We start from the raw sequence: 19,974 nt of genomic DNA on the forward strand, positions 1-19,974 counted from the left end.
AAGGAAACCCACTAGGAAGTGATGTCATTTTTCACTGAAATAAATGGCAACTGCACAACAGAACAATACAACATGTCCAAAAAAAAGTAGACTACAGAGTGTGGCTTGGCCAAGACTGTCCAAACAGTTGTGCAATGAACATGGCCAGCCATTTTAAAATTATTTTAAAGTCGTACAATTTGGTTTACCTATGGTTACTTCTAGAAAAATCACCCCAGATCTTATCTCTAACTTGAGGAAAACAGCCTTACGTCTCAGAGAACCCCACTTTGCAACTGGTGAAAGTGGAGGAATGCCCTCAAAGGGAAATATTATTTCTCCTGTTAGTACCCTGACTTTCCTCCAAACTTGAACAAAAGCCTCCGTGGGGCATATGCAGTTTGCTACATATTTAGAAGTTCACAAAAATCAAAATGGGCATCATGGATTTCTAAAATTTCAGAACCGCTGCTCTAGAGACATTTTCTAAGTTCTCTCTGAGCCAATAAAGCTTGTACCTGTAGGTGCTGAAATCAAGAAATGGGATAATTTGTTATCTGTGACCCGACCCCCAACTGCTCTGCCTCTTACCATTAACCTCTCTTCACACAGGTTTAGGTACACCAGCACATCAGGACAGTCAGAATTTGCCACCCGTCTTGTCTCCCTTTAATAGGTAGAAAGCCCTGACCCTTTCGCAAACATTGGGTCCCTTCTCTCCTCTTTCCCAAAGATGTCTCCAGCCAGAGCAGCCCTTTATTATCCACCCTCTACCCAGCTCCCACACAGAGCTCATGGAGTTAGGGAACCCAATACTTTGTTCCCTTATTCACTGCCACCATTTAAATGCACTGGTCATGGCCATAGAGGTTGGTGTGTGTGGTATTGTCCCTGAAATGCTAGACATCCAGTCAACAGGATTTAAACAGAGAAAAACAGAATTAATTTTTATTTACAACTTCAACAACATGGGATGACTCAAACACAGCAATAAGTTGGTCCTAAAATTTGAACTTATGATCTTGGATCACTTTAGTGGTCACAAATTACAAAGCATCCGTTCTTAGAATTCAGCTCTCACACAGCTGCTTCCTTCACAGACTCAGAATTCTCCTCGTTCAAACTGACTGCTCTCCCCCTTCTCTCTGATTCCATATCTTCAACTGCCAATCTCCCTCAACATTCCGTCAGCTCCCATTGGCTGCCTCTGGGAAAGGTGAACCTGGACCTGTCCATCATCTTGTCTTTTTATTGTGCCATAGAGATAAGACCATCATTCATAATATCACCTGTGCATTTTCTTTTGCAACCAGGCTCCAAACTAAATGCACACTTCCCCCGATCAAAACCTGAATGACGGATAAACAAGGTTCAGAGGCACAACTCCAGGAGCTCATTTACCTTTCTATTTATCTCATAGCTTCATTGTTAAGGATGTGAAACTTCTATATGAGGGCCTCTGAGTCTGTTTTGAAGGCAGCAGAAATATTACCACTTTGCATGGGCAATAACGCCATTCCATAACTTTCATCTTGACCCACTGTTTATTTTCCAGAACTCTGACCAAATTAATTAGGTGGTATAGCTAAAGTACAAAGTAACATAATCATTAATCCAGAGCTGAGAGTCCTTCCTGCTTAGCTGGCTTTCTCATAGTTGTGTGTGTTTTTCTATATTTTATTTTGCTACCATGCCAAATGAATTTAACCAAGGTATTTTGCCACGCACAGCAGCTGTTCTGCAAGAATTTCTATCGGCATCACTTGAAATAAGTATAACTTGGATAGCAAAGGCATTTTAATCACTGCCCATTTAGAAGCAATTATAACCAGGTGCAAGACATCTTTAAGTTTATTCATTAACATAATCAGTATTTTTTATTCTTTAAGATCTTATAGCTTAGTTGTGAGCTGAATCTCAAACTACCTTGGCAGTGAGGGCCATGGTAGAGCACATACTTTGCACACAGAAGATCTCAGGATCAGTTCCTGACATGTTTAGTTGAAAGAACCTCAACAGGTATTGGGAAAGACCTTTTCTTTGCCTGAGACCTTAGAGAGCTACCCCCAGCCAGAGAACAAAATAGTAACCTTTACAGGCTCCAGTGCCCACGCACCTCCTTAAAAGCAGATTTATTTTTAAGCTCTTTGTCAGCATCCGCTTTAATGTTACCAATTCTGATATTACTAAATTTATTTTCAACTCCTGGCATCTCTCAGGGCTCTAAAGGTTTGCTTTTCATAGTTGTGTTGTTCTATCCAGTAAGAAGTACTTTGTTCAAACAAAAAACAACCTTTCTGTCTGGCTGGTGTACAGCAAATGAGAATGCTTCTGAAATAAAGCCCAGTCACCTAAAGGTCATTCTTGTCTTGTTTCCTTCAGGAGGACTGTCGTTTTACCAGTGACTGATGACCCAGTTGCAAGAAATTTCCTTCAGAGAAAAGCTCCATTCAGCATAAATACCGTATGCAGTGGGAACATCAGTGGTAGCAGAAACCCTTGTATGGGTTGGGTATCCTGTTTCGACAGCATAGATGTTTGGGATTGAGTAAATGCAGACACGGATTATGGGGAATGAGGTGGGGGGAGGAACTGTTCAAGTGTAAGATTACTTCCTAACACGCTAAGGCAACTATAGGGGTCTGATAGCATGACCCTGAGGTCTGAAGTTCAAGATGTCCCCTCAGCTGTCTCCTGTCGTTTGCTTTTCCAAACCTAGCACATGGATAAGAAAAACCTGCTACTAATCTCCAACAAGACTTCATTTATGGTTTAAACTGCCTCCCCCGACCCAGTCAAACAGTCAGTGACATGGTGTAAGGAAAATATAAGCTTAGCAGGCATCTAAATATACTCTTCTTCTGACCTGAAGCCACCCGAGTTCATTCATACATTAACTAGGCCAGATTCTGTTCCCATTAAAGTCCAGTGCTATGCCACTATAGTCAAACCTGTGAACACTATTGCCAACCTGTATGAAAATGAAGTTTTGTTCATAAGATGAAAACCTTATCTGGCTGCTACCTAAATCACAATACTTGCATGCTAGAAATGCTTTATAAGCCAAATCTTGGTAGCTTTATATACACTGGAAGTTAAACAAAAATCTATACCAACTTAAATTATGTGTTAATAAAAGCTCAATTCTATCACCAGTATAAGTTTAAAAATGAGCACATCATCATGCATTTGCTTATTTTGCATAGTTTATTCTGCTATTTGTGAGACAGGAAAAGAGTGATGCAGAATACTCACTGAAGCACTAGTTTTTGACAAGTACAAATCAGCTCCGCTGCAACTTATAATGCATTATCCACACAACGTCAACCCTGTCTTCATGGTTCTAAAGGCGAGCCAGCGTGGTGTAGTGGTTAAGAGCAGTGGTTTGGAGTGGTAGACTCTTGATCTGGAGAACTGGGTTTGATTCCCCACTCCTCCACATGAAGCCAGCTGGGTGACCTTGGGCTAGTCACAGCTCTCTCAGCCCTACCTACGTCTGTTGTGGGGAGGGGAAGGGAAGGTGATTGTAAGCCAGACTGATTCTTCCTTAAGAGGTAGAGAAAGTCGGCATTAAAAAACCAACTCTTCTTCTTAAAAGAAATTCAAATAAACATTGAACTAATTCAGAACATTCTCAGTTCAACAAAAGAAAAGCCACCTATTCTGGGCTAGATTGAATGACCCTGAAATAAATATATCTTGTTGTCTGTAGATGGCACACAGGAGTTCTAGGCTATCCATCACCTCCATCCCCTATTCTGTCATTAGCTGCACGACAGTGGCAGATAATCGTTGTGTATACTTACCCACTTTAAGACGTGCAAGCCACAAATCTCCACTTCTGGAAATTGCCCCTGATCAGCATGACCTTGTCAATTCAAAGAAGCTGGCAATCGAATTGTAATTTTTATGGTGAGCTTCACGTGTTATATTATGGATATGATTTGATGTGCTTATATTTGTTTGTGGTGTCTTTAAAAATAAAATTTTATTTTTAAGAAAGCAAGACCTTGTCAATGATAACCAGCAGGCACCCAAATGCTGAACCAAAACAGATCAAGTGCACATTTTTACTTAACAGAGTAAGAATTGGCAAAAATGCCTTTTGCAATATTGCATGGACTCACATTTGTCACATGGATATTGAGCACCCTGCAATTTTTAACAGTCCTCAGGGCCTCATTAGGGATGTTATTTGCAAAGAACTGGTGGTGATGGGACGTTAATGGCAGAGGCTATGTTATTGTATTTTTTATTTATTTACTTGCAAAAGTTTTTATTGTTGGTCTTGGACCATATGAAACTAAATCTGAATCTATTTATTTACAACATTTATATCCCGCCTTTCTGCCCTTACAAGGGCCACCAAAGCAGCTAACAATTTAAGACATGCATGATGAAATCACATTTTAAAACCATTAAAATCAAGCTCCCACAAACACACGTTATTAAAACAATTAAAAGCAGAGTTAAAATGCGTACAAAACACAAAAACAGCAATTAAAACTGTAGTGATCGGGGGGGTTCATAAGGGAGTAGACATCCTGGTCCCAAACCACACAGGGTTTTGAAGGTCATGACCAGCACCTTGAATTGTGCAAATTGAGAACCATTGTAGATGGGCCAAGACTAGAATGATATGGTATCTATGACCTGCTCCAGTCAACATCCTGGCTGCAGCATTCTGTACCAACTGAATTCTGTATCAGTTTTTTCTTTAATGAAACTGAAAATGCTAACAAGGAGAAAAATATGATGGTTGTGTCAAGACCACATTCTGCCAAGAAAATATAACTTGGCAGAAAGTGTTCCTGATACAACTGTGTGCATGCACAGACAACTGGTAATAGCCCTGAACAGGGCGAGGAAATGGGTAGGATTCGTTTTAGTGCCACCCCCACAGCTGTGAGAGGCTATTATTGATTTTCCAACAGGACTATCTGCAAACAATTCTGACAGCTGTACATGCTAACCTCCTACTTGTGAAGTTTGCTTCACTTGTTATGCCATCTAACTGGATAGGGGCAAGTGTCTATAAAAGTTCTCAAAACTCACAGTTATATTAATTCTTGTGAGGAATAACTGTGTGTGTGTGTGTGTGTGAGAGAGAGAGAGAGAGAGAGAGAGAGAGAGAGAGAAGCAGGGAGGAGAGATAATTTTTACACAGACACCAAAGGCAAAGCCAAACAGCCTCAAGGAGATTTTCAGTAATTCATATTAACATGCCACCTTCACATTACACTTCTCTTTTTATTCTTCCTTTTCTCATAAATGCTTTGCATTTCCCCATGATCTGCTGAGAACCTACACCTCTCACTGTTCAGATTATTTAAATTTTCCAAAAATTATTCACATATTACAAGAACTTCAAGTGTTTAGATTCATGGTATGTCTGGTATCGTATTGGGGACTGTCCCCCCAAACTTCATTAATGCCTCCTAGCAAAATAATTAGAGCTGCTGCTTATCACAGATTTCTTCAGAAAGCCGCATTTCTCATTGCAACAGAGACATTTAAGTGTTTGCACTTGCCCAATGATCTGGACTTATTCCATCTTTACTTATGAATTAATGTGTGGGTTACATCGACAGCAAGCTTTCCAGATCTGAACTGCAAATAACAGGCTAGGCAAATAAAACAATGGCATGTAACTGAGGTAATTAAGGAGGTAGAGCTCGCCACTGAAACAAGTATTTATATAAAATGTGAGAGAAAACAGAATTAAAGAAACAGAACGGAGACACTGGAGAATGGGTACATTTACAACCTTTGCCTTGTTTTTAAAAAAGGGACTTTGAGTACTGTACTGTACAAATTGGTGCAAGAGATAATGTCAATTTACTATTAAAAGCACTCAAAAGCAAATGGAAAATGTGACTACAAGTGTCTCAGTAAGTCTCAATAAGCCGGAAAAAAATTCTTGTAAGGAACAGCCTTCTGGAATCAATAAGTTCAGCTCTTCAAAGGGAGCTGAGTTTGCATGTCAGAAAGGCTTGGTGTAGTTTGGCCATTATGGACAGATAGCCATTACGGACAGATGGTATGAAATAATTAGGTTAATAAAATATACTTTGTACAGGGTCCAATGCCAACCACCTTTTGCAGATATAATTTTAATTTTATTTAATTTTAAAAGTGGGCAGTTATAGGTGTGACAACTTTCAGTGGGTTCTCCCATTGCTAAAGCAACAAGTTCCTATGCGTAGTGCAGCAGCCCAGGAAATAGACCTGAATTCGATCCAAAACTTCCCTTCTTATGGGTTTGACTCCTATGGCATAATTATTTTGCAGAGCTGCAATTCATGATAACTTAGGAGCAAGGTCCATTGAAGACAGGTGGCACTTGAATATTCATAGGATCAGGTTATCAATGTTTACAAACACTGACTTGTCCAGCTCATTCACAAGAAATAATATGCTCATTGGAACAAGTTTTACGTATTGAATTTACCTGAGATCTGCTAAGCCTTTCAGCAATAAGATGAGGGAATATATCAACATGAACTGCCCCTTTACATAGTAGTCCTCTACAGCAGTGTTCCCCAACCTGTGGGCTGGGGCCCAACAGTGGTAGCAAAGCCTCCAAAAGTGGGTCGTGGGCCAGTCCTCCCTAATGGTGGCTCCTGCCCTTTGCATCCTTCCCTTTCTTTCCTCCACGCCAGCTTCTCACATTCTTATCTCCCCCTCCCTCTCTGTGAAAATAACAAGGGGGGAAAAGCCATCCGATTTCTAGTAACTTTAAGGTAGCTGAAAGAAGGGGGAGGGAAAGGTTGGAGAGTACAAGGGAGCTGTTCAGCCTGCCATGGAAAAACCAGAGGAGGGTACAAAGAGGCGTGTGCGTGTGTGGGCTCTGTCTTGGTGCTGCTCCTTCAGCAGCCCAACTTCTTGCCCAGTCCCCTACATTGCTTCACTGACCTCTCCCTGCTGCGAGAGATGTACAGCACAGAGCCCCTTGCTTCCAACCTCTTCACTGCCATTTGCCATCTTCATGTTTCCCCTCAACCCAGTGCCCTCTGAATGCACATCCTTAAACTCGTGCTCTGGCCCAGCTGGCAGAGGAGGAGGAGATGAACTCCCACTTGCTTGGGGTTCATAGAGGGGGGGCAGCTGTTTTTTTTGTGAGATGTTTGTTGGTTTCTCAAAAATACATGGTTGGCCACTACAGAAATGAAATAGATGGGTGCCAATGTCATAGTTTGTCTACGGCACCCAAAAACCTTGGGCCAGCCCTGGATGGGTTACCAAACAAAGTAAATTTGGACTTATGGGTCACCATACCAAAAAGGTTGGGAACCACTGCTCTACAGCACCCCTAACAATTATGCTCAAAACTGGACATTTATACCAATTATGCAGCCAGAAAAGTTTGATTCTTCTGGGAATTTTCAGCTTTTATAACGGTGATGGCTATAGAGAAAACCTTGAACCATGATTACACTTTGCTAATCTGGCATTTCCTGTGCCTGTAACTGCATCTAGTGCCTGTAACTGCATCTAGCCCCCCAAGGGCCTCCCCTCCTGAAACCTTCAGACACATCCTGCTGCAGCACCAGAAGAGGGAACAAAGACAGGCCCCTACAGCAAAGATGGACACACATGGTTCAAATTAGCTGATTCGAAAAAGGTAGCATAAGTGACTGAAAAGGTAAGGTGAGAAAAGAATGGAGAATGATATGAAACTGCAGAGACTGGGAATAAAAAGGGTAAGAAAAAAGTGGATGATTGGCTGCAAGAGGAATTTATTCAGAAAATGTCTTCATGCTATGTGTTGTGTGTGTTAAGTGCTGTCAAGTTGCTTCCGACTCATGGCGACCCTGTGAATGAAAGTCCTCCAAAATGTCCTGTCTTTGACAGCCTTGCTCAGATCTTGCAAATTGAGGGCTGTGGCTTCCTTTATTGAGTCAGTCCATCTCTTGTTGGGTCTTCTTCTTTTCCTGCTGCCCTCAACTTTTCCTAGCATGACTGTCTTTTCCAGTTACTCTTGTCTTCTCATAATGTGGCCAAAATACGACAGCCTCAGTTTAGTCATTTTAGCTTCTAGGGTCAGTTCAGGCTTGATTTGATCTATAACCCACTGATTTGTTTTTTTTGGCAGTCCACGGTATCCGTATTCATGCTATAGTTGAGGTGAACTAATAGAAGATAAAATGGACCTTATGGTTTCAAGAGAGGTTTATTCTAGCAAGAGGGTGATGATAGGATGCATACAGTGAGTTTCAGTGACAGAAGTTTACAACATCTTAGAAGGTTGAATCAGCAAAATGCTCATCTGATGTATAACCTACACACTATGTCAATATACCCTTGCTGTTCCTTTTAATTGCTAGGTGGTGATATTCTTTAGTGAGGCTTTGATCTGCTCCTATGTCCTCATGCTCCAAAACTCCCAGAATGCACTCCATCCCACCTGGAAGCAAGAGAGAGAAACTAAAGAAGGCGTTGAGCCACAAACAAGGCACAGCCTGATTAGAAGCAGTAGCTTCTCGTTTGCATAAATTTGCTGTGGCTGTTCTTCTGGTAGGTATGAACTTTGCTAGCAACTAGGGCTGCCAACTTTGTCTTGGGAAATTCTTGGAGATTTGGGGATGGTGCTTGAGGAAGGAGGAATTTGGGGAAAGGAGAGAGTTCAGTGGGTGTACGATACAACAGCATTCAACCTCCAAAGCTTCCATTTCCTCCAGTCCAGGGGGTGATTTCTGTAGTGTGGAGATAAGTTGTGATTCTGGGGGAACTTCAGGTACCACCTGGAAAGTGGCAACTATACTGTCAGCCTTACATGTGGTGCAGTACAAAAAACCCATTGAAGATTATGTAATAATGTACAGGTCTTACTGCTACTGCAAGAATATTTAGAAGCACTTGTTTCTGAGGTGAAAAGATTAAAATATATAGGTACACCTCTAAGATACAAGTATAAAACATGATTAATGGGCTATATATTTTAATATGCGCTCATCTCTTTATTCTGGTTTGAAGTGAACATCAAACTGAAATCTCTTTACAAGAAAAATGACAGCCTCTGGCAAGATGTATGTTAAAAGATTTGGCATTATCTCTTATTTCTGACATCTAAGAAGGGGGAAAAACATGTTTTTTGCCCTCTGCTTAGGAATTACTTTCATTAGCATTGCTAAAACATATAAAAGAATCTTCCCCAAGCTAACTAGAGTTGCTTATTTAGACACTTTGCAAAATTATCCACCTTTGTTGAAGTTAATTAAAGCAAATTAATTTTTAGAAGAGGGTAGTTCTGAATCTAGTGAGTCATTGAGCCTCAAGGGCAATGCAGTGGCTCTTTCTTTGGAAGGGTTTTTCTTCTCTCCTTTGCTAATAACAAAAAAAAAATCAATATTCTAGTACTAAGGTCACCAATCTTGTTGAGCCTGTAGGCACCTTTAGAATTTTGAGAATGTGAGTCACCACAAAATGAATCCCAGAGAGTTAGGGCCAATCAAAAAATGGCTGCCATGGGGTACTGGTGCCAATCACAGAATATCTGGGAGTTGTAAGCCAAGCATCTTACTACTATGAATACTAAAGTAATTATGATTGTAGGTTTAGAAAACTGGGCAGCAAGAGAGAGGGACTGGGGACTCTCATCAATGATGTGATCTAGTTGTCCTTCAATCACCCACGTTCAAAGCTTTGAAAGTGCTCTTGAATTTGATGGTGACCAGAAGAGCTTTCCACCAACTCTACCTGTGGAGTGTTCCAGTGATGTTGAAAGAAAGGAGAAACATCTCATCCCACTCTGGGAGAACATCTGGATAGAAGATCTCACTAAATAAACCTTCTATAGGTTTGAGTTAGAGCCCAGGATTGAGGTTTGACTACTGTGATGTGTCCGTCCTGTGTTGGTCTTTTCCTGATAAAGGTTCAGAAGCTCAAGGGATCTTGGATTTCCCCACTAGATGGGGACATTTTTATGCGCATTATGCAACAAAGTCTACTGTCAAGGGATCCAGTATGCAGTCAATGCTGCAGTCATCTCCTGCAAAAGGCATCCAGAGCTGTACTCCTTCCTATGACCTAGTTCTACAAGATGTTATCACATAGTAATTATAAAATATCATTATAAAATCTGTGTAGTAATGCTACTTCATAGCACAGCCAGAGTTGCAGTGGGAGAAGGAAGAAGATAGAAGAAGGAGCCATGTGAAGAGGAGTAGCCCTGTTGCGGAGATGGCACTTGGTCCAGACATATCAACAGTTGTTGCTGGATGGGGGGAAAGGCCTCCATTTGAGAACTAGTCTCATCATAATGGACAAAAGGCTGCTCATGAGGCAAGGCAACAGTGGCAGGAAGCAGGAGTGACCAGGGAGAAATAGATAATAGGCAGAAAAAGGAAAAGAGCCTGGGGAGGGGGGGATAATGGCGAGATGTTAGGAAAAAATGCAGTGGGCCAAGATCAGGAGGCCCTGCAGCCTCAGGAGCTTAGGCCAGACCATGGGCAAGGCTGAAGGTATTCCTGAACAGTATTCCAAAGGTAGCCACATCATACATCTACACAGCAACATTTGGATGTTTTATTTTTAGTCACTAGGACAGAATCTAACCATTTCACCTCTGCCACACGCCACATTCACATTTTCATTGAATTCCTTAAAATCCCTCATGTGCATGCCATTCTAACCTAGTGACTTGTTAATTTTTAATACATCAAGCATCCCTAGAAATTCATCTCTCTTCACTGCTTTTGACTCAGCTTTTCAGACACCCTCCTTGAAAACAGCAGTTCTAGAGTGGAATTTATCAGTTTCTCTAATATTTCCTGATCCTCTTTAGAAATATTTTCATTCCTTTGATGAACAGCAGCCACCCAGCTGGCTTCATGTGTGGAGTGGGGAAACCAACCCAGTTCACTAGATTAACATGCGCCACTGATGTGGAGGAGTGGGAATCAAACCCGGTTCTCCAGATCAAAGTCCACCGCTCCTAACCACTGCTCTTAACCACTACACCACGCTATCTCTCAATGGAGAGTTCATGTTGTAGCAGTAGAAATTCTGGAAGAGCCTCCCACTCCAGCAGTTGAACAGTGTGTGTGTGTGGGGGGGAGGGCAAATCTGGACCTAACAGAAGTGGAAAGGCTCTTGCTAAAGACTATAAACAGTCTTAATCTACTCAGACAGCAAGGCCCACAAATGATTCCTTTAAATGACACTAAATCTACCTAAATCTTACTTTGCCCAGCATTACTAGGGACAGAACCCCTGGGCAAGATGGTGGATACAAGGAGCTTCATAAGTGGAAATATTATCTTCTAATACGAAGCTTCTAATAGCTTGTTTGGTCTTAAACTTTGTGGTGGAAACAATAGGACAAATGACCACAATATAGTCAATTCATCCTAGTTCCCTTAATGCATATAGGGATAAGTACTGGAAAGGGTTTTCTAAACACAGTTTTCCAAAGCCCCCAACCAACCAACCACACAAAAGCGAACTAATAAAACAAGTCTACTTCGATAGTTGTACAAATAACTGGGAAAAGACGACAAAGAGTTTCAAAAAGAAATTTAGAATCCCTTAATATTGGTACGGGGTAAAATATAACAGAAATTATAAACTGAGGGCCCCAGCTGTCAATCAAAAGATTTCACCTGGTCTTGAGTAAGGCAAGGCCTTTAGACCAAAAATCAGGAGATGGAAAAAGGAAACCGATGTTTTATAAAAACACAATAGACTGGTGATGACCTCTTACTCTTTGAGATGCTAAGGTAGTTTTCTTATATCTGGATTTTAGACAAGCCAACGCACCCTGTTAACTATATGTGCTGAGAGTTTGAAGAAAGGGAACAATCCTCTACCAGCTCTGTTTTCTGTCCAGACTAGTCAAAGGGATAAAATGCCGAGTAACCAGTACAAGGCAGGTAGTTTTCACCCCACAAATTTTTTTTTAACAGGATGGATACACATGATAACGTTTCACACCAATTTACTGGATACTAACAGTGCAATTCTAGTCTAAGCCCATTCATTTAAATGGACTTAGATTACAGTAACGGTTTTTAGGATTGCTCTGTAAATGTATCACATCTTTATGTTGTTTTGCTCAAGATGCACATGCTGTTAAGAATGTAACAGCAGGTGGTACCAAAGGAACTAAATACATTGGAAGGTTCAAGGCCACTATAGACACAGCAACATTTTTGTAGAAAGCTTTGCTTGTGAAGCTTTTAAGAAGAAAACTGGTAACTTCATCACCTAGATGTGGAACATTTCCAACAACATCACATATGATTAGATAAATGTGCTGAAAAGTCCCAGCCCTATTAAGGACAGAAAAGATGGAGACAGGTCTTTATTGTGAAGCCAGGCAAGGCATGACCTACACCCATGGCGCTGTGTATACAATTAAGTATTGCTGAGTACTGTTTTCAGTAGAAAGGCAAGCTGTAACTTTTTAATACAAATATCTATGAAGCATGGGCGAAAGAGCCAAAGTGGTGAATGTGTGGTTTTTATAACATGCTTTGATTCTTCACCTCCGCCCGTCTTTCTCAGCTCAGGACAGGCCTAGCCATTTGCAGCATATTAGATCCCTGCAAAGCCTTGGCCTTGATCTCAGTACAATTAAGGCAGCATGGCCCTTGAAACAGTCTCTACCTGGGCTTACCTGTTCGTACATTAATGCCCACATTTCCTACTTGTGTCCTTTTTCTGTTTCTTTGTACCTTTCTTTCCCACACACTTCACTTTAAGATTCAGCTCTGTGCTGGAGAGTTACATTTTATTTTATTTTAATCTTAGTTCACCTCTAGGTTATTTTATCTAGGGTTTTCATTTAGGTTTTCTTTTGCTATTTTGTGATTTTAAATTGGTTTTATCCTTTTTAAATTGGCTGTTATTTCAATTTACAATTGTTTTTATTTACTTAAAATTGCCATCCAGTCCTCCCTCCCTGGACAAGTCTGGGTACTTATTTCACTGGGTAATTTGTTTGGCCTCTTCTACCTCTGGAGTTGTTTATGTGGTACCAAGCCTGTTCCTGTCTCTTATGCACTCAGGAGCTTCACGGTTGATTCTGCCAGTTTTTGTGTGTGTGAGCATAGCTAATAAAAGAGAAATTTACAAGAATCCAAGAGGCCTGGCAGTGTGGCGCTTGAGAGAGCAGGACTCTAATAAATCTCCTTTTTATTGTTTTGCACACAGCAGCACAGCCTGCACTAGGCACAGCAGGATGAAACCAAGAGGAAAGAAAGAAGATGACACCGTCATGGTAATTTGTTGTTGTGATTGACTTCACTAACATCCACCGATCCTGTAAAACTGATGTCAAAGCATTCCCTAGCCTCACCTACCAACTCATCCTTGCTATTAAAACTAATCAAAAAAGAAGGAACACAGAACGACTTTATAAAAGACAGGCCATTCGACACCATCCTAAAAAAGTGCTTGTAATTTGATCAGGAAGAGCCAAAGGTTTGTGGTGGGGTGCCTCCATTACGCTGTGGAACAACCAGGGGACTCCATGAGTATTTAAAAGATAAAAGAAGTTTTCACACAACACATAGTTATATTGGGGAACTCCCTGCCCCAGGATATGGTGATGGTTGCCAACTTGGAAGGCTTTAAGAGGGGAGTGGACATGTTCATGGAGGATAGAACTATCCATGGCTACTAGTCAAAATGAATACTAGTCATGTTGCATACCTATTCTCTCTAGTATCAGAGGAGCATGCCTATTATATTAGCTGCTGTGGAACACAGGCAGGATAATGCTGCAGCAGTTGTCTTGTTGTGGGCTTCCTAGAGGCACCTGGTTGGCTACTGTGTGAACAGACTGCTGGACTTGATGGGCCTTGGTGTGATCCAGCATGGCTTTTCTTATGTTCTTATGTTATGTTCTTTGATTTTTTGCTGATCCTTCCAGTCATGCCTCCATATTTTTACTTAAGGCACACCTATCCTCATGGACTGGACTCCGTTCTATTGCCCTGGAACAGACAGCAGGTTGTCTGTTAACATTTTTTAAAAAGGAAAACAAATCTACTCATTAAGCAACAGGAAAAATGAAATAGAGGGATAGAATGAATGCTATCATTCTTTATATTTATAATGTGGTATATCTGTGAAGCAGCCCTAATAGCCCAGCCTAACTGGATCTTATCAGAGGTACGAAGTTAAATAGGGCCAACCATGGTTAGCACTTGAATGGGAGACCCCCAAGGAAGACCGGGGTTGCTATGCTGAGGAAGGTGATGGAAATCCTCCGCAGCTCATCTCTTGCCTCAAGTCAGTTGTAACTTGATGGCACACTATACCTGACCTAATATTTGTGATTGTTTTGAACAACAAAAATACAAATGGAAATCAGTCATTGCAACTGAAGCGATACCTGGGGATTGTAAAAAGCAAGTGATGTTTGGGGAAACTTGACTTGGCCAGTGGAGGTAAAGAACTGCTGGTAGCTGTTCAGTTAGTCTTGGAAGTGTAGGAAGGTATTTAGCTAAATTAGCAATTCTACTCACCCTTTCAAGATCCTGCCTGAGGTGTGTGAAAAGCTTCAAGCGTCGGTACAGCACATCCTGCTCTTGTTGAGCCAAATTGTCCACCTCATCCGTTTTAGGCACCATCAAGGGCTTGTTGTAATTGGCTTTCCTCTTCATCTTCCAGTACTGATAGACAAAATCAACTAGCCACTCAGTCATATCAAGGTTCTCAGCCACTTCTGAGGGCTTCACAAGATCATAAAAGTCTTCCTCCAGCTGCTGGAGCTTCTGCTTTCTCAGCGTTACCTTCTCCATGTCTAGTTTGTTTTGATCTGCCTCTGTCAGTACCTGATCTGGTGGCTTAGTGGCATTGCTGCTGTGCTCAAGACAGAATGACTTGAACTTCACTTCATCATTCTCTGCTAAAAGTGTCCGCATGTCCAGATTGCGTTCAAAGGCGCATGTTACGTGGAAGGCTGTGATGCAGGAAGGCATGGAACACTATAATAGGAGGGGGCAAAACAAACAAACAAACAAAAACAGAGCAAAAGCGTGAGTAGTCCTGTGAAGCCATTTCAAATAAGATATCATCAACCAGGGGCTATCCATGGCTACTAGTCAAAATGAAAACTAGTAATGATGCATAACTATTCTCTCCAGTATCAGCGGAGCATGCCTATTATCTTAGGTGCTGTGGAACACAGGCAGGATAATGCTGCTGCAGTCGTCTTGTTTGGGGGCTTCCTAGAGGCACCTGGTTGGCCACTGTGAACAGAATGCTGGACTTGATGGACCTTGGTCTGATCCAGCAGGGCTTTTCTTATGTTAACCACGATCACTTTTACAACAGGATCACTGCATGGTTTTGACAGCAAGAATGCTGGATTAGGGCCAGGAAGATCTGGGTTTAAATCTTCACTCAACTGGCGCAAGGCCAGTTACTCAATTCCAGGGTCTGAGGGGTGCTGAAAGGTTTGTTTGGGACTGCTCATTTTTCCTGAGAAAATGGGAGAAATACCATCAATATTTCCTCCCAGGCTATTCATACACTGAGAAAGAACTTGTTTACATGTTGCATGTAAACTCACGATATTTTTACTTCCGTGTAATATTATTAATTTGATTTTGCTGAGAAGAGATGAAATTTTCCCGTACATCTAATCTCACAGCCTATTAAATTCACTAGGTATAAATGGGGGTCTTGTCATTGATCTGGACCAAGTGCTCCCAGCTGTATGATATCCTTACTGTGATGCCCTCACAAGCATTGATCTAGCAACAGTAGTGTTAACAGCCTATCCAGGAAGAGGTGATTTGTCTGGCAAGCTCCATGTATGTCTCAAATGTAAAGGTATCTATAAGTGCATCTATGTCCTGCTAAGAAACAAATTAACAGAACAATGAAGGAGAATTTTAATTATGTCCTTCATCTTGTTTCCTTGGGACCAGATTTTTTATCAGACTATTCCTTGGTTCTGGCACTTAGAAATGTATTGATATAACACAATACAACACAGTCAAAAACTGAGTCATGATGTAATACTTATTCTTGTAGTGCAATATCTATAATATCACTATCCAATGCAGTCAAATCCTTTTATCAAAATGAATTAATGAAAGGAAATAAAATCAGTGCAGACGTGTTAGGGGAAAAAGCATACTTTTGTAATGGCAATAATTCTGAAGCCATTTATTTGCTTCTTTTAGCAGATACGTAGGGTGGGAAACCTTCAAATTTGTCACAGACATTATGAACAAATGTTCTTGACATGGCAATGAGTTTTTTATCAGATGAAGTACTGTGTCAGTTGGCCCTTTGCATAAAGCTGTCAATAAATTATCTGGTTATCATCATTTGATAAATGAGGGTCTTTGGATTTTTGTACTGCAAGTAAAGGAGGGAAGAAAGCACCCTCCGCCCAAAACAACTGTGTTCTTTTTTGGGGGGTGGATGGGGGAATCCCACTGCCTTGTTATTTCTAATTGTTCTTAAATCTTTAAACTATCTTGGCTAATTTGATTTTTGGTTTGCACACTGGCTCAAAAGTTCCTGAATAAAGCTACACTCTCAGGGGCTTGCAATGTCCCTGAAAAAGTGGACCTTTATTAGCATCTTCCCTTTGATATGCTATGGTCTCTAATTAGCATCATTAAAAAGAAAGGGAGAATGAGTGACTCTAAAGCTTCTAAAAACGGTATCATAAAAATATACTTATTAAAACTCATTGCAGTGGCTAAATAGCTGTCAGCGGTTATTTCAAAGAAGAACTTTACACAATTTTATTAAAGCCCCCCTTTGGTGATTTGCTCTCTCAGGCCCTCCTCCTCCCCCAGGCAGCAAAATCTAAAGTGCCATTTTCCACGGAAGACATCACATTTCCCAGCTAGCTGTACGTATCACCACAGTCTCCTCATGGATCCCCCCACTATTCATTAACAGTTTTTTAATGGCTCAGAGTGTCAGGTAATTATTTAAGCCATAATCCATATGAAATCAGTCTATTCCAGCTGCTAGTGATCAGTTAAGAGGCAATAAGGAGTTGTTCTGAAAGGTTTATTCCTGTCGACACTCCACTAAGCCGTTTATATAACATGGATCTTGTGGGTATGGAGAACAGTAGCTCCAGCTTGAATGTCCACATTAACATAAGGGGATGTTTCATGGAGGATACTGAGAGGTGATATGAGAGACCATATATATTGACTATGAGGAGAATTTGCACTTCGGGGAAAGGATTATGTTGATTTTCAAGTGATGATTATGTACAGGGTCCACCTTTACACCACTAGTCTCGATATTAGTACTAAGTCACCAAGAATGTGAACCAAACTATCATGGTTAGATGTGTTTTCTCTGTCCTTCTTTTAATAAATTTCTTAAAGACAAATTAAACTACTTGAGGCAAGGACAGTGCAGGCAAGATTCATACGTACCTCCTGCCACAGAGGTGCCAACACAGAACAGATCTGTATAGGGACCTTATTGCTGTGTGAAGCAGAATCCCAAGTGATTCAGGTACCTCCAGCCATTTCATTGGAAATCCTCTTTTTGCGGCCTGACATAGCTCTCCTGGAGCATAGTAACTTAGTACATACTTTCAAGGAAGAGTCCCTTTAATGTTACGCAGACACTGTGGTTTTCTGTTCCAGACTTAGTGTTCTAGAGTGCACTGCTAGTAATAAGGTGCATTGCTAGTAATATTTCATATTTCAAAGAAGGAACCAATTATTTATTATTGTGTGGCCTAGGAACTGTTTCCTGAAGACCCTGTGGAGGATTTTGTTGATGGAAGGGATTTCCACCTGCAAAGCATGACTTTCTTGCCCCCTTCCCACTGCAGCACCAAATCCCACCCCCCATGCTGCTTCTGAGGACAGGTGATTCCCAGGAATAGCTGGGGGATGCATGTCAGAAATATGCTACAATAGGGGGAAGAAGAAGAAGAGTTGGTTTTTATATGCCGACTTTCTTTACCACGTAAGGAAGAATCAAACCGGCTTACAATCACCTTCCCTTCCCCACAGCAGACACCCTGAGAAGTAGGTGAGGCTGAGAGAGCTCTAAGAGAGCTGTGACTAGCCCAAGGCCACCCAGCTGGCTTCATGTGTAGGAGTGGGGAAACCAACCCGGTTCACCAGATTATTGTCCACCGCTCATGTGTAGGAATGGGGAATCAAATTTGGTTCTCCAGGTTAGAGTCCACCGCTCCAAACTACTGCTCTTAACCACTCCACCACACTGGCAAAAATCTTCCATGGGATCCAAGCCCATGTGTATTGAAGATTTCCATGTATGTGTATGCAGAAGGTTGTTTGGCAGAAAGAAAAACATTGCCGGGGAGAGAACAGTAAGTGAGTAGCAGGTACAGAGAGGGCTCATCTTCCCTCACCCCATCAAAGCTTTTTACTTCTTGCATGCAACTGGAGAAGACCCAGGTGTAAGATCGGCTGCTCTCATGTCTAGTTTGGCTCTCATAGTGTAAGATTTGTGTATCTACCAAGCACCCGTTCAGAGAAAGGAATTTGAAAGCCCTTAACTACAGGCCAAACTAAATAATTAAAACTATATGTGCGGTTATGTGTCAGGAAGGAGGAGGAATTCATGGTGTGGGAAATTCTGATGTAGACATTCTGGATTTAAACATGACTCTTTCAATATGGTTTCTACTGTGGGTATGACTGTTGTGACTACGGTTGTGTAGCCTGCTAGCCCCCATTAAGGCCAGTAAAAGTATTCACTTTCAAGAGCCTTTGGCTTGCACTAAGACCAGAGGTGTGGGAGGAAACTCCCAAAGTCTTGTGGCCGTAAGAATGTCATGAGTGAGGGAAATATAGTTCAAGAACTCAGGGCTTTAAGGTGTTGGGAGAAATGCATCTATTTGCAAATTAAAAGAAGGCAAACACTGATAAGAAGCACACCTTGTAGGGAATAGCTTGAATTTCTGAATAAAGCAAGAATTAACTGATTTGGGCCACCAGAGTTTCCCTCCTCCTTCTGGCCATAAACCACAACCCAGGTTTGCCGATAAATAATCAAAGATTCTGAAATTTTCTTTGCAATCTGGATGATACAGTCATAAAGCCAGGAAGGACCATCTCTTGACTATTGTTTGCAGATCCATGTGAATATCCTCACCTGTCCTAGGTACAGTTCCTATGTATACTCAAGTGCCCCTTATGCTACAGAAGGATTACACTATCCTATCAGAGCCTGGGTCCTCAATCTATACCAATAGGGTAACAGATCCAAAACTGCACCAATTGAGCAGAACCCAAAGCTCACCAGTGGGCATCTAGGTTCTTAGGTTTTGGCCCAATACCAGCACAAATCCTAGCTCTACATCAAATCAGACCAATAGCACACCTCTTCCACTGGCACCCAGGTAAAATAAAATGCATAATAAGAGCTTCCTACACCCTCAGTCTTTATAAATGGTTCCCCTCCAGAACCATCTTCTATGATCATGAGCATTAAATCACTGGACCCGTCACCATCAAGACAGGCGGAATATGATCTTGTCTCCTATTCTGCTTTGCTTCCTGAGGTTAATCCTTTGGGTCCTGTTCCCCTATTTACAGTACCTTCTCTTAGCTTCACTGTTGTTCACTGGCTGGCCTGACTGCCAATTCTTCCCCACTGCATCCTCATTAGGCACTTCTTTCCTTCTGCCCTAAGTTCCATCCCCACTTATCTCACTGCACCTTTTAGTTCATCTATCTCCTTTCTTTGGGTTAGTTTGCTCTGGACTAGCCAAGTGGGAGGACCATAATTTGGAGTCAATACAGCTTTAATTGGTAACTAGCTTAAAGTAACACAACTACACATTAGGTCTGTGCAAAGTAACTGATATTTTGTGATGTTATTGCTTGCCCTTTTCTTTTTCATACCAATTCCTCATTTTCTAGTCTGTACATTGGCTGGGGTAATAAAGCTACTTGCTAGTTGTTTTCCTTCCATTTTTACTTTATATAATATGTATTGTGTTGTCTGAGAATTATTGTGAAGAGGAAGGGCTATGGCTCGATGGTAGAGCATCTGCTTGGCATGCAGACAGTCCCA

The 19,974-nt window shown here is 41.4% G+C and overlaps 1 protein-coding gene across 1 annotated transcript in view; it reads right to left on the reverse strand.

The window, feature by feature from the left end:
- The window catches only part of JADE2 (jade family PHD finger 2), a 184,862-nt gene that overhangs the window by 22,474 nt on the left and 142,414 nt on the right, over positions 1-19,974 (reverse strand). The window contains exon 9 of the mRNA XM_056857241.1: positions 14,454-14,915. Within this exon, the coding sequence (XP_056713219.1) occupies positions 14,454-14,915 (462 nt within the window). The remainder of the gene's footprint in view (positions 1-14,453; positions 14,916-19,974) is intronic.

The sequence above is a fragment of the Euleptes europaea genome, chromosome 1, assembly GCF_029931775.1.
Source record: "Euleptes europaea isolate rEulEur1 chromosome 1, rEulEur1.hap1, whole genome shotgun sequence".
In the NCBI taxonomy this organism is placed as follows: Eukaryota; Metazoa; Chordata; class Lepidosauria; order Squamata; family Sphaerodactylidae; genus Euleptes; species Euleptes europaea.